Source organism: Pyrus communis, chromosome 15 (assembly GCF_041283825.1).
Source record: "Pyrus communis isolate YQ-2024b chromosome 15, ASM4128382v1, whole genome shotgun sequence".
NCBI lineage: Eukaryota > Viridiplantae > Streptophyta > Magnoliopsida > Rosales > Rosaceae > Pyrus > Pyrus communis.
This window is the reverse complement of record NC_142579.1, coordinates 26251893-26264992: the sequence shown is the minus strand read 5'-3', so window position 1 is coordinate 26264992 and position 13100 is coordinate 26251893. Positions and strand designations below refer to the sequence as shown.

At 39.7% G+C, this 13100-nt stretch overlaps 1 protein-coding gene across 1 annotated transcript; it reads right to left on the bottom strand.

Annotated features, from left to right (window-relative positions):
- Nucleotides 1-9872: 9872 nt before the first annotated feature.
- LOC137728591 (loganic acid O-methyltransferase-like) lies at nucleotides 9873-12051 on the bottom strand. Its single transcript, XM_068467332.2, has 3 exons — nucleotides 11942-12051; nucleotides 10993-11658; nucleotides 9873-10308 (listed from the first exon to the last, which is right to left on the bottom strand). Exons 1-3 carry the CDS (start codon nucleotides 12026-12028, stop codon nucleotides 9970-9972), a joined length of 1092 nt encoding a protein of 363 aa, XP_068323433.2. The 5' UTR covers nucleotides 12029-12051; the 3' UTR covers nucleotides 9873-9969.
- Between the last annotated feature and the right edge of the window lie 1049 nt (nucleotides 12052-13100).

Sequence of the window (13100 nt, the reverse complement as noted above, 5' to 3'; positions counted from 1 at the left end):
AAACTGCATAAAGTACAAAAACCAAACAAACGCCAATTCAACGAACTACGTCGTTTTGGTTCCATTAAGGATACGTAGGCAGTCTAGTACCATATTCTAGATGCAACTGCAAAGCCCAAACACAAAATTGAATCCTTAGTTTATTCAACTAAATTCACCCAAATAAACCAAAACACCAAATCCTTTTAGTGGGTCATTCATGCACCAAAAACCCAAACCAAATCAAAAGAACTGTGAGTGACTTGATCTCTCAAAGGGGTACATAGGCAATCTAGGGATCGACCTAGGTGCAGTTGCAAAATCAAATAAACACACAAATCCTCAAATTTCATTTTTTTCATGGTAGAATAAAAGGGTATTCCTTTCTCAAAAGAAGGGTCGTAATTGATAGATGTGTGTGACATTGACCAGGTAGTTTATAATGGAATCTTGCCAGTTTGTAGTTGTACTAACCTGTGACACCTCGGCTGTTGGCTCTACTTCTATGCTTGGTTGGTCTAGATACTTCACCAGAATAAAGCGTTTGAGTTGGTGGTCGAGGGCGGAGCCTAAGCCGGCTAGCAAGTCCGCGTAGGTGTTGTCTGCCCACGGAACTTGAGTGAGAGTGTAAGTTTGAAACGCCTCAAGTTACTTTCATACCTTCTTTAGGTATTGTACTGTCTTTGGATATTTTGACGTGTACTTCCCTATAGTTTGGCTGGTGATTAGTTGGGAACCAGAATGAATTGCAAGCTTTTCACCGCTAAGTCTTTTTCCATTTGGAGGCTTGTTAGCAAGGCTTCGTACTTTGCTTCATTATTGGATGCTTTGAACCTTAGAGTGATTGCCCTCTCGAGCATCGAACCATCTAAGCTGACAAGGACCACGCCTGCGCCGAAGCCCTTGTAGTTAGATGTACCGTCGACATGCAAATGCCAGAAGCCTCTATCAGGTGAAGCAGGCATGGCTAGGGCATGCTCGGTTGCCTCTGGGGTGTCATTGGGTAGCTTTGTTACGTCGCCTAGGCTAGGCGTGAATTCTGTTATAAAGTCCGCCAAGGCTTGGGCCTTTATCGCCATGCGGAGTCGGTAAACTAAGCTGTATTGGCCAAGTTCCAACGCTCATTTATCACTCGTTGAGAAGCGTCTAGACTATGTGGGATTGATCGTAGAGGATAGTGAGTTATGATGATGATTGTGTGAGCTTGAAAATATGGTATGAGCTTTTGAGCTGCAACAACTACTGCCAAAATTAATTTCTCGATCTTTGGATATCTAGTTTCCGCATCAAGAAGAGCTTTAGAAGTGTAGAATACTTGCAGTTGGACCCCCAACTATTCTCGTATGAGGGCAGAGCTCACTACTATTTCAAAGAATGCTCAATAGATGTATAAGTCCTTTGCTGCTTCCAGTTTGGATAGTAAGGGAGGTGATGTAAGATACTTCTTCAGGTCTTGGAAAGCTTTTTCATATTCATCATCCCATTTGTCTCATTGTGCCTTCCTGATTGCTTTGAAAAAAGTCTTCATCGATCGATTGAGCGTGCTACTCATCCGATCAAGCTCTAGATCTCTTTTAAGGAAGTTTGAGACTTCATCTCTAGGATTGCTCAAATCTTCTTGGGATGTTCTTCAATTCCTCGTTGGGTTACTAGGTACCCTAAGAATATGCCTGAAGATACTCCAAATGTGCATTTAGTGGGATTGAGCTTCATCTTGTACTTTCTAAGAATGTCGAAAGTTTTCACCAAGTTGCCGATATGGACTAATCGCTGTTTTCCCTTCACTATAGTGTCATCGACATAGACCTTCATGGTTACTCCAATTTGCTTCTTGAACATCATGTTTACTGATCGTTGGTAAGTGGCTCCCGCATTCTTGAGGCTAAAAGGCATGACCTTGTAGCTGTAGATGCCTTGCTCGATCATGAATGCGGTTTTCTCCTTGTTGGGCTCGTGCATGGCTATTTATTTGTAGCCGGAGTTTGCGTCCAAGAAACCGAGCAGCTGGTTCTTGGAAGTTGAATCTACTAGTAGATCGATTCGGGGAACTGGATAAGGATCATTTGGGCATGCTTTGTTGAGGTCAGTGTAGTATACGCAAACCCTCTATTTGCTCTTCTCTTTCTTCATTATTAGCATGACGTTGGCAAGCCATGCTGAGTCTCCTAACTTTTCAATAAATCCAGCCTCTAATAGATTGTCGATTTCAGCTTCGATGATCGCCACTCATTTGGGTGCGAAATGTCTCTTCTTTTGGAACACCGGTTTGGCAGTGGGGTTAACGTGCAGCTTGCGGCAAGCTATCTTGGAGTCGATGCCAGGCATGTTGGAAGGTGACCATGCGAAGACGTCATGATTTGCCCTAAGGGTTCTTCCTTTTCCTTCGGGCTCAGATATGAGCTGATTTTAACAGTCTTCTCTGGCTGCTGAGGATCAAGAATGATGTGCTCGGCGTCCTCTTTGGGTTTTCATCCCGTCTCGTCTGCTAGCGCGTTGATTTAGACACCATCTTCTTGATCCGTTTGCTGTAATTGCTATTTGGTAGTTTTGTCGTCCCTTTGGACCTCGGTAGCCTCTACGGGGGTCAAGGTCTTCTTTTTTTACTCCTTCAGTACTTACACAGTGCATCATCGAGATGTGGCCTGGTTAAACTTGATTTCTCTAACTCCTCATCTCGGGATGTTAAATTGAATTTTTTGATACTTGACGGAGGTTACAATGTCCAATGTTATCAGCCAAGCTCGATCTAAAATCCCATTATAGGGACACGACTCACTTATAATTGTGAACATCTGCTTTGAGACAACAAGCAATGTTCTCACGTCAAGTGTAATGTTGTCGATGACAATCGAGGTGTGTCAGTTGAATATGGTGAGTACCTCTGCTCGGCATATGATTGTATTTTCAAGCCCATTATCTGAATTACTGAGAGCTGAAGTAGGTTAACCACACTTGCGTTGTCAACCATCATTATGTCAACTATAGAGTGGGCTAGTTGGAAGGATACCACTAATGCGTCGTCATGTGGAAAGTCAACGTCTTCAGCATCCTACTCGGTGAAGCCAACGATGGGCCAGGTTTGGGTGTTGAATGCCTGGACCTGAGAGACTAGTAGAGTTTGCTAGATCTTCATTTTCTTGGAGTTGTTGGTGGCCCCTAAGTGTTCGAATTCGGCGAAGATGTCCTTGATCTGGATTGTCTTGGTCGGCAGTTCTTCGTCGATGTCTACATTCCTTCCAGGCTGTATAGCTGGCTTATCCGAGTATCTATCGACCTTGCCCTCTTTCACCAGCTTATCTAGGTAGTTCTTCCAAGTGTAACAGTTGTCGGTTGTGTGACCAGGACCTCGATGGAATGCACAATACTTAGTATGGTCCAACTTGGAGGTATCACCATTTGATTACTTCGGTAGCGTTAACCATGGTTCGCTCTTGATGTCGCAGATGATTTGGTGGATCGAGATAAAGAACTTAAAGTAGTTCTTGGGCGTTGGGTCTCCTTTAATTGGGGATCGGTCCTTACGTTTAACCTCTTGCTTGCTTTTATTGTTATACTGTTTCCCGTCCTTCTTTTTTTGAGCTACTGCCATTCTTTTCGAGGCTGATCGGGTGCCTTGTCTGCTCCCCGAGCTTTGTCCCAAAGTGCATGCTTCTCTGCTAAAGTTAGATATTCTTTCATGATCAACTCTCCAAACAACGGGTGATCTGTTAGAAGCCTTTTTGGAAGGCTGCACTAGCTATCGAATCTTTGCATCCAACTATCTTTACCTTCTCTGCTTTGAACCTCTTCACATAGTCGTGGAGCGATTTCTTTAGGTTCTTCTTCACGTTGAATAAGTGGTTGGACTTCTTCTTGATCAAGTGATAGGTTGAATACTCCTTGGTCAAAACCAAAGAAAGCTCATTGAAACTCCGGATGGATCGTGGTGGTAAGGTGTGGAACCAATCTTGCGTTTCGCCTTGTAGAGTGGTGGCGAATATCTTGCACATGAGAGCATCATTGTTCCAATAGAGGATCATTATGTTTCGGTAATGCTTTAGGTGTCTCTTTAGGTCTTTATCATCTTTGAAGGATGTGAAATGTGGCATGCTGAATTTGCATGGAGGCTCTGCCTGCTCGATCTCCTCTATGAAAGGTGACTTACTTATATTGGTTATATCCATTCGTAGTGCCTCATCAGTGATCTCGTTGCATTGGAAATCGCGTAATCGCTTGATCATAAGCCTTTCTACTTCTTCCTGAATTTGCCTTTGTTAGGGGTAGTTGAGCTCTCGGCTGCCCCGGTCGTGACTTATTAGTCTAGGCTACTTGTCCATATGTTCAGCTTATCTATGTCGCGGTTGCGGTGCATGTGGTATGTTCCTAGCAAGTGAGCTAGTTCCTTATGGGCTACTGGTTGAACTTGAGCCGGATTGAGTGACTGTTTCTCTCTGTCTGTCGTGCTACCTACTCTGATGTGAGGTAAAGGATGCTCCTTGAGATCCTAGCCACAAATCAACACTTTGCTTGGAAGGTTGCTCATGTTAATTTTCGGAGTGTGGCTCTAGCCAAGAATGCACGCTCCTCTACACGTTAAGAAGAAAGTATACGCTATCTTGGAGGCCCAGTCGGGAGTGTGTACTACCCGAACGCTTGATTCGTGACTGGTAGAATGGCTACTTGCTGAGACACTACTGGAAATGTTCGTCGTCTGCCCTTGTCCTACTTTGGGAAACCTTGTTTGGGGCACGCTGCAAGAGGTGATTTACCAAGGTCGTCTATTGCACAAGGGCGCTTGTCAACTTTATGACTTGTCGAGATAAGTGTTGTTCGCAATTTAGATTGGAAGAACTTGGACGATATGCATTTCCTTGAGTAGAGGAAGTGTAATGGACTCCGGCCACTAAATTTAAGTTGGGATATGTCAAATCTGCGGAGAAATAAGGTGAAAATACCCACGATTCAATCGTCGGTCCAGAAATCTGAAGCTGGGCTGGTTTAACCGATCTTGTACCGGTTTGGGGTGCTAGGAGGGCCACGGGAATGCGCTGGGCCATGTGTGCAGGCTGCTCCGTGTGTGGCGCGTGTGGGCGCTGGGCTTGGGCTCAGCTAGGGAGCACATTGGCCTTGGGCCCGTGAGTGTTGGGCTTAGACAACTTGGGCCCACTTGCACTGCTGGGGCAGTGACTTGGGCTACCTTCGATGGCTGGGCTTACTGTTGCACAGTGGTGTGGGTTTTTGGCTGCCGCACTGCTTCCTGCTCACTGTGGGTTGTGAGCTCGCCTAGGGTTGCTACAGTGGTTGATGTCGTGGTGGCTGTAATGATAGTGCCCCGTGGGGGTGGTGCCACTCCACTAGCTATCACATTGAGTCTTCTGGATCGTTGTGGTAGGGCTACATCATGATCTCCATCACTTGGTCCAAATCCTTGAACGTAGGAAATTCTGTTTGTCATGGTTTCCGAATTTCTAGTCATTATACTTTTCTTTTACATTTATTCAAAGAATTTTATCCAAAAATTCTAGGAATAAGGATGTACGAAAAATCTACAAATGAACAAGAAATAAGAACTTTGAATGCGACAGTCTTCTTCGAGCGTGTGAATTAGGACTCTCAATGAAAGCACCAATTTGTGGATGCAAATTTCCATCGTCTTCTCCTTTGACGAAAATGCACCTGCAAAATAATAACACCTAAGATTAAGGCCAAAAGCCTCACGCACCCACGATGAATGGGGGGCTTTGGCCGAAGAATCTTCGATGCCAAAGTTAAAATTTGAAAGAGAATATGTAATGGCCTAGCATTTTAGTGGGAGAATGAGGCTATTTATATGGAAGTGGCCAACCCTATTTGGAGAATAGGGACCAGCCATATATGGTGGATTTATGAGTATAATTGCAAGATATTATGTGGAATAATATCTTGCAATTAACTTCGTAATTAATCCTAAATTGAATAGAAAAATTAGGAGTTACCTTTCGAGTGAGGATTTGATGAGGAGTGATGAGAATGATTTGAATAAATACCATTTTGATCACCTTTGACTCTTCCTTGATTGAGCTGTTATTGTCTGTTGCATGCGCATTGGAATCCCAGTGTGTCTTGACGGTAATTTTGTCTTTTTCACCCAAAAGTACATGTGTCACCTCCATAAGTTTCTTGATTATTTTTGGCTCCACAACACGTAGTCTAGAAAGGGTCGAACTTAAATTAATAAAACTCTCTTCAGAAAAATGAACGAGGGTGAAATTGTCACGACTAAATTATCTGTTCTCGTGACAATTTTGGCTCAACAAGAATATCTTTGCACCACTTCCAAAACATGAAGCTTGAAGCTAAGTTTTGGGGCTAATAGTCTGCCTCCAAATTGGGTTGTGCCATATGTGGTCGGCCTGAAACCGAGTGATTTGAGCAGTTTACTTGCTTTGGCACGACTATTTGGGACACATAGGTCGAATAACAACAACAATGCCACGTATACGACGCGTCTCCTTACCTAAATTAAGGATCTTGTGCTTACAAGCACACTTTGCCAAGCCTGCTCGTTTGGAAAATTAGATATGTTATCCCTAGCAAAAATACTAAATGGCTCTCTTTTCACAATGAATTCAAGGGAATAATTATGGACTAATCCAACCAAAAGGTGGACTGTGTAATTACCTATGGTTTTGGTTGATTTACCGACACATTGGTCACATGTTTGTCCACGCACTATTAACCTCTTGGTTGAGTTTAACCTAAGGGTTCACCACCTTAATTATCCCATAGAGTCTGGAAGACTGGATAATACTAGAGAGTTTATATAGAAGATGTTTTGATAAGTATTGCATGTCTTTTGAGTTTGCAAATTGAACATCGAATTCTCTATGGTCACCCCCAAACAGCCTTGCAGAGTGATCATAAAGCACAATTACATTCATTGCCCCAATTTTGTGAATGCACCAACTACCTAGGGCTATGCAATCTTGTTTGCAGCTATGTTGGTTCCTTTAAGGCTCATTGTCACCCAAATCATTTTGACATTACAGCTGGTTATTAGGTACAACTTCACATTTCACGCTTACACATTTAGGTGTGCATTTTATGTGTCACGTTGTGTTGCTGAAACATACCAATATGGGTCATCAAAAAAGGATGTGAATCTCTTTCGATTATGATTCTTTTTCAAAATAGCTCTTTAAAACCCTTGCAAGTGATCTCTTTACCGCTTATTTGCAAATTGTCACTTTAATGAGATAGTATTCCAATGTTAGAGGGGATAAGAATGTCAATGTTCCTGAACAAGGGCATAAATTAGCGTGGACGTTGCCTACTATGTCTCATCTCGATCCTTGTACCACACAAGTATGATAAGCAAGTGCAATGTATTCTAGCTTTCAAAATGTGCTCTAGACGTGTTTCTCTGATCGAGCTAAAGTGAAGAAATCAAATACCAGCTGCAACCATATCTGCAAGGATAAACATACCTAATGGATGGCAAGTTAACATCCTCGATGGGTGTTCTACCCCTAAAGGATGGTCAGTCGCCCTAGGAGGATAGTTGGCCACCCTTGTTGGACGTTCTAGTACACCGGCGAATAACCAATTAATCTGTCATAGGCCTAAAGCACAACAGATAACTCGGTTCGTAGGATTCACTTCCCTAGACGAGGAAGGATAAGGCAAAATGAATCCATACTCGATCAATGTCTCAATCATTTCTATCTCATGAGATTAATCTGAATTACTCTCGAGACCTGAAGTTCTTGGTCCAACATACTAGTTTGGGTGAGATAAGGAATTAGAATAAGATTATCATTGATGATGTTTCAATTATATGGTAGTTACTGACATAAATGAAAAGTCACGATATTGAACAGTGCTTTGTTGATTAGTAAAAATGTAAAACTAATTTGACAATTGAAATTACAATCCCAGTTGAATTATATTCTTTATGAAAATGTGTTTGGACAAGTCGTTCCTACACTACCTAAGGTAAGGTAACATTATCCTGTTATAAGTGGGAAATGAAGTGTAAAGAGATGAAAAAATAGTGTGATTTAGTGCACGCGTTATTGTGCAAGGCTTCTCTCAAATGCCTTGTTATTGATTGTAGCATTATAAATGTGGTTAGCACTTTTCTCCAGGGGGATATCGATACAAAGATTTACATGTAAGTTCTCGAAGACTTATATGAACTGGTTCAAATGGTTCCATACCACTAAACACCCTCTCAACTCGTTTGACCCGTTCACTTTACAAATTGAAGCAATTCGGGCAGATTTGGTATACCCATCTAAGCCCCTGATCCTCATAATGATGTTTGTTTTGTTTATTATGTTGACGCTGGTTACTTATCAAATTCACACATGGCACTGCCCCAAATAGTTAAACCATAAGCAAATTAGAAAGAAAAAGGATTAATTGCCCCAACCGTCAAGACACTGGCTGCCATGCCATCCCCAATCTACAACGTGACCTAACCCTTATCATTCTTTTTTAATAGATTTGTTATCACAAATGGTCCCTGAAAGTGACCCTCACCATCAAGATGGTCCCTGAAATTGAAAATTAATCAATGTAGTTCCTGAAAATTGGTGTCGCAAATCAATGTAGTCTTTCCGTCACAATTATGTTAAAAAATTTCTTAAGTGCTGATGTGGCACATAAATGGCCCCATAAGTCCTTTTTTCTCACAAATGGTCCTTGAAATTGACCCATGACATCAAAATGGTCTCTGAAATTGACCCACGACATCAAAATGGTCCCTAAAATTGAAAATTAATCAATGTAGTCCCTCAAGTAAGTGTCTCAAATCAATGTAGTTATTCCGTCACAATTCTATAAAAAATTCTGTTATGTATTGATGTGACACATAAATGGATCACACAAGTCTAATGAAATTAAAAAAAAAAAAAATTACAAATAGGCTTAATAATTTAATAGTTAATAAAAAATTGTCAACCCAAAAACCCAGTCCTACAATCACCTCTGATCCCAGCCCACATTTCTATACCTCATTCACTCTGTATTCTCTAAAAAAAATCTCAATACACCCATCTTTACACACTTCGACACACTTCACCGAATTGAACCTGGATCAAGATCACCTTTGGTGACGGCTTGGCCCATTGGCAATGACTTCTGGGACATCACCATTAACATTTAGGCGATCAACATCCTCACAACCTTAATCTTGAAGAGCTTGTTCGGCGCTTCCCTAGTAGTCTGGCGATGAAATGAACGACGAGGTCTACCTTGAGATAATGAGGTTATAACCGAGGTGCATCCATTGTTGATTGAAAACTATTACCACACCCCCTCTTAGGCCTTGGTTAAGCCTTGTGCCTTTGAGAATTTATGGAAGGGAGCTCTCTTCGGGGTAGGCCCTACTGTAAGAAAAAAAAAATTCCATTGTGCAAAAAGGTATTTAGACAACTTTTTTAATTAATTATTAAACCCACATCAACACATAACAAGTTTTTTTTACATATTTGTGGCGGAAAGATCATATTGATTTGTGACACCTATTTTCAAGGACTACATTGATTGATTTTCAATTTTAGGGACTATTTTGATGGTGTGGATCGATTTCAGGAACCGTCTTGATGGTGTGAGTCAATTTCAGGGACCATTTGTGAAAAAAAACCCATAAATCTTGTGAAGCCCATTTATGTGCCAAATTAGCACTTAACAAAATTTTTAACAGAATTGTGACGGAAAGACCACATTGATTTGCAACACCTATTTTCAGGGGCTACATTGATTAATTTTTAATTTCAGGGATAATCTTGATAATGAAGGTCAATTTCAGAAACCATTTGTGATAAAAACCTTTTTGAATATTTCGTTCAATTTCCAAAGTCTAATACGCATCATATTACCATTTCTCAGTTCTCTTAACTCGATTAGTACAACTGTACAATGAGACTATATCCGCACATAAAAGCTTCACTCCTGCGATTTTTTATTGCCGAAATTATTCAAATCATAAACAAAAGTGCGCGCAGTAAGAAAAGAGAAATACAAACATCAATTCTCCTTGCGTTTAAGCACAAAGAGAGAAATAATAGCCTTCCCCGACCCAAACTTGGAGGGTTGCTCTGCAACTTTCTTGTGATATAAGTTGAAGAGCTCATCTAACATTTCGTCTCCAAAGTGCTCCTTGAGGAGTGTTTCCACGACAGCTCTAAGGTGAGATGTAAATATTGAGGCATTAGAGAGAGTAGTACTTGTCAATACATTTGGTAAGATTTGTATTCTCTCTATGTTGAAGTTTCCATTTCTGTCTACAGCAACTTCCACCTCTTCCGGAGACATGAAATATATAGGTATATTGAATGAATTAATTTTCTCTTCGCTAACTTTTCCCTGCATTATGGCAAAATACATTGACGTCACAAAGATAATTTTTTGTGCAATTATACATGCATATAGTGTCTCCCAATGGATGTAACATTCCCCTTATGTTGAGGATCCCTCTAATAAGGACGCTTTATAGGACGCACTCCACATTTTTTTTTTTTTTTAATAAACGATATTATCTACACTAAAAGGGAGGGGTATGTTTAGCCTCACAATGAGCTAGTAATAATGTAGTTCAAACTCATTTTTGGCGAGAATCGAACTTAAGACCTCTCACTTACAAGTGAAGAGAAATACTACTAGACCGTAGTACTAAGTGGCCACTCCACATTGTATATATTGCAACAATCCTATCATTCATTTTTTTAGATCTTCTTTGAAAGATCATCTCTATCAAAAATTACCCAAATGCAAAACCATTTGACCGTTGGATTAAATGGTAGTTATATTAGCGTTTCTTTGAAAAGCCGTATTTGTCTATTTTCTTCACTATAATTATATGTTTTAATGGTTTTTGGATTTGCCTAATTTTTTTTGTATAAATGATCTATAAATGATGTACTAAACAGTTTGGATCGTTGAGAAAAGTTATAGAATAAGCACCAGAGGTGTCTCTCAAATAAAATTATTTGAAAGATCCCTCAACGGAGGGGATGTACAGATGTATATTTCATTTTTATCATGGCGTACCTCTTTGGTCATGTCCATGAGGCAAGATTCTAAAGTTTCATAGGTCGCAGTTGCCAAAGTATCAAAATGAGGGGTACCACTGGGGCGGCACATAATAATAAGCATCATCAATCCTCCATACATGATCTCTTGTGCCCTGGCAGAAAGGAAACATTCCATGTCCTCAGCATGTTGAGCTTCATAAGCCCTTATTACTTCTCCTGGGCTTGTGGAATTTGAGTAATGGATTTTTCCTTTATTCCAAGCAGGACTCTCCTTGTCCAGTATCTCTTTTGGCACTCTTGAAAGCCAACTAAGGGAATAAGAAGAATGAAATAAGTTAATGGAAGCTTTAGGAAATAGCCGACCATAGAAAGAACCTGGCATGCCTACGGCGTAGTAATTCCTATTCTGAGGCAGCGATTTGAAGAGCATGTTAAAATCATTTCCGGAATGATCATTAAAGAAAACTTGAAATTCGGGGGTTCGAGAACTCGGTCCTTGAGTTTGATACTTTAGTTGCACAGCTTCAAGTATGTTTTCAACTGCAAAAAATGTATTTGGCCCAACTGAGCAACCCAAATCTGCAATGTGAAAGGTACTGGATGACGACGACAACGTGCGCGTGTCCAGCTTTTCTGCAATTTCTTCTCTTATGACTTCCCTGGCAGAATCCACAGCTCTTTTCTGTAGAAGATGAAAAACAGATGAGATTGTGCATCTTAATTTCAGTGCCCGGTACGATATTCATTACCGATGTGAAGAGTACGCACAACTACAACAAGTATCTGGTTACGTAATCCATGTTTTGAAACAATCTTCAATTTCGTTATACTAACAGACCAAAATTTAGCAAACAATAACAAGAAGAAAAGATGGAACGAGAACTGCCCTGCTTTGAAAAATGCAAAAGAGTAAAGATTACAAAATAAGATTGACAAAAAAAAAGGGTTACAAATTAAGACGAAACCTGGAAAGTGGAGTTGTTGGCATAGCTGTTAGGGCCGTCGCCAGCCTTCATTGCATAGGCTTTGAAGCCTTTGTCTGTTGGGGCCATCTCTGATGCAGGCTTCACTATATTTTTGTGGAGATGGGGAGGGAAATGGCAAAGATCATGGGGGCTCATTGTTATTGTACTCACACTCTGCAACTACTGGTTGGTTAGTGCATGGGACCCACCTAAGTGAAGATTTAACCAAAAATAGTTAATTTATTGGAAATTAGTAAGAGCCGGGGTCAGTCAAATGTGTAACGCAGAGTATTTTATTTTAATTTAGGGAAAATTAGAATTCTCTGCACTTTTTTAATATTCTTTAGATTAAACATTCGTTCTATTTTGAAATTTGATTAGGACGCCTAAACAATAGCCATGTTAGCATTTTTATATTTATTTATATTACATGTAATTATTGTGTTTTTTTTTAATTTAAAATGTTAATTATTAAATTCCACATATATCCTTTCAGGTTGATATATTTTTGTACATAACCTTTTTTTTCGGAAGCCAGTTTCTTCTCCCATGTTAGAATTCTGTGATCCTCATTTTTGAATTTTGAATGGGCTTATCCATTTCAATTAGTGGTTTTTTTCACTATTTTATATTGATATCATGTGAGATAATTAGACCTATTCTCTATTTTTGGAGGCTTGAGGCTAGTACATTTAGATAATATATTTAAACGGACCGAATACATACCAAGAAGATATATAAAGTAACATACCAAATATGTTTTTTTTAAATAAGTATAAATGTACCAAAATAATCTATAAATGTATCAAATACATACAAAAAAGAAGTATGAATGTACCAGATACGTACCAAGAAGATATATAAAGTAACGTATCAAATACGTACCAAGGAGAAATATATGTTTAATCAAGAGGAAATATATGTACCAATTTTTTTTTAATAAATATAAACATACCAAATACAGACAAAAAAAAAAAAAACAAACGAACATTCCAAATATGTACCAAGAAGATATATTAAGTAACGTATCAAATATGTACCAAGAAGAAATCTACGTTTCATGTGTAATTTGAAAGACTTTTTATTAAAATTGACTACTACAATATTTATCTACAAGAATTTTGGAGTTTTGAGATATTATGTAAGAAAATTAAAAGGT

Bases quoted from the DNA above. Each gene is read 5' to 3' on its own strand.
- LOC137728591 (XM_068467332.2), bottom strand. From the start codon at position 12,028: ATGGCCCCAACAGACAAAGGCTTCAAAGCCTATGCAATGAAGGCTGGC. The intron at 11,659-11,941 runs GTTTCGTCTTAA...CATCTTCTACAG, and splicing joins CCAACAACTCCACTTTCCAG to AAAAGAGCTGTGGATTCTGC. The intron at 10,309-10,992 runs GTACGCCATGAT...GCCATAATGCAG, and splicing joins TCATGGACATGACCAAAGAG to GGAAAAGTTAGCGAAGAGAA.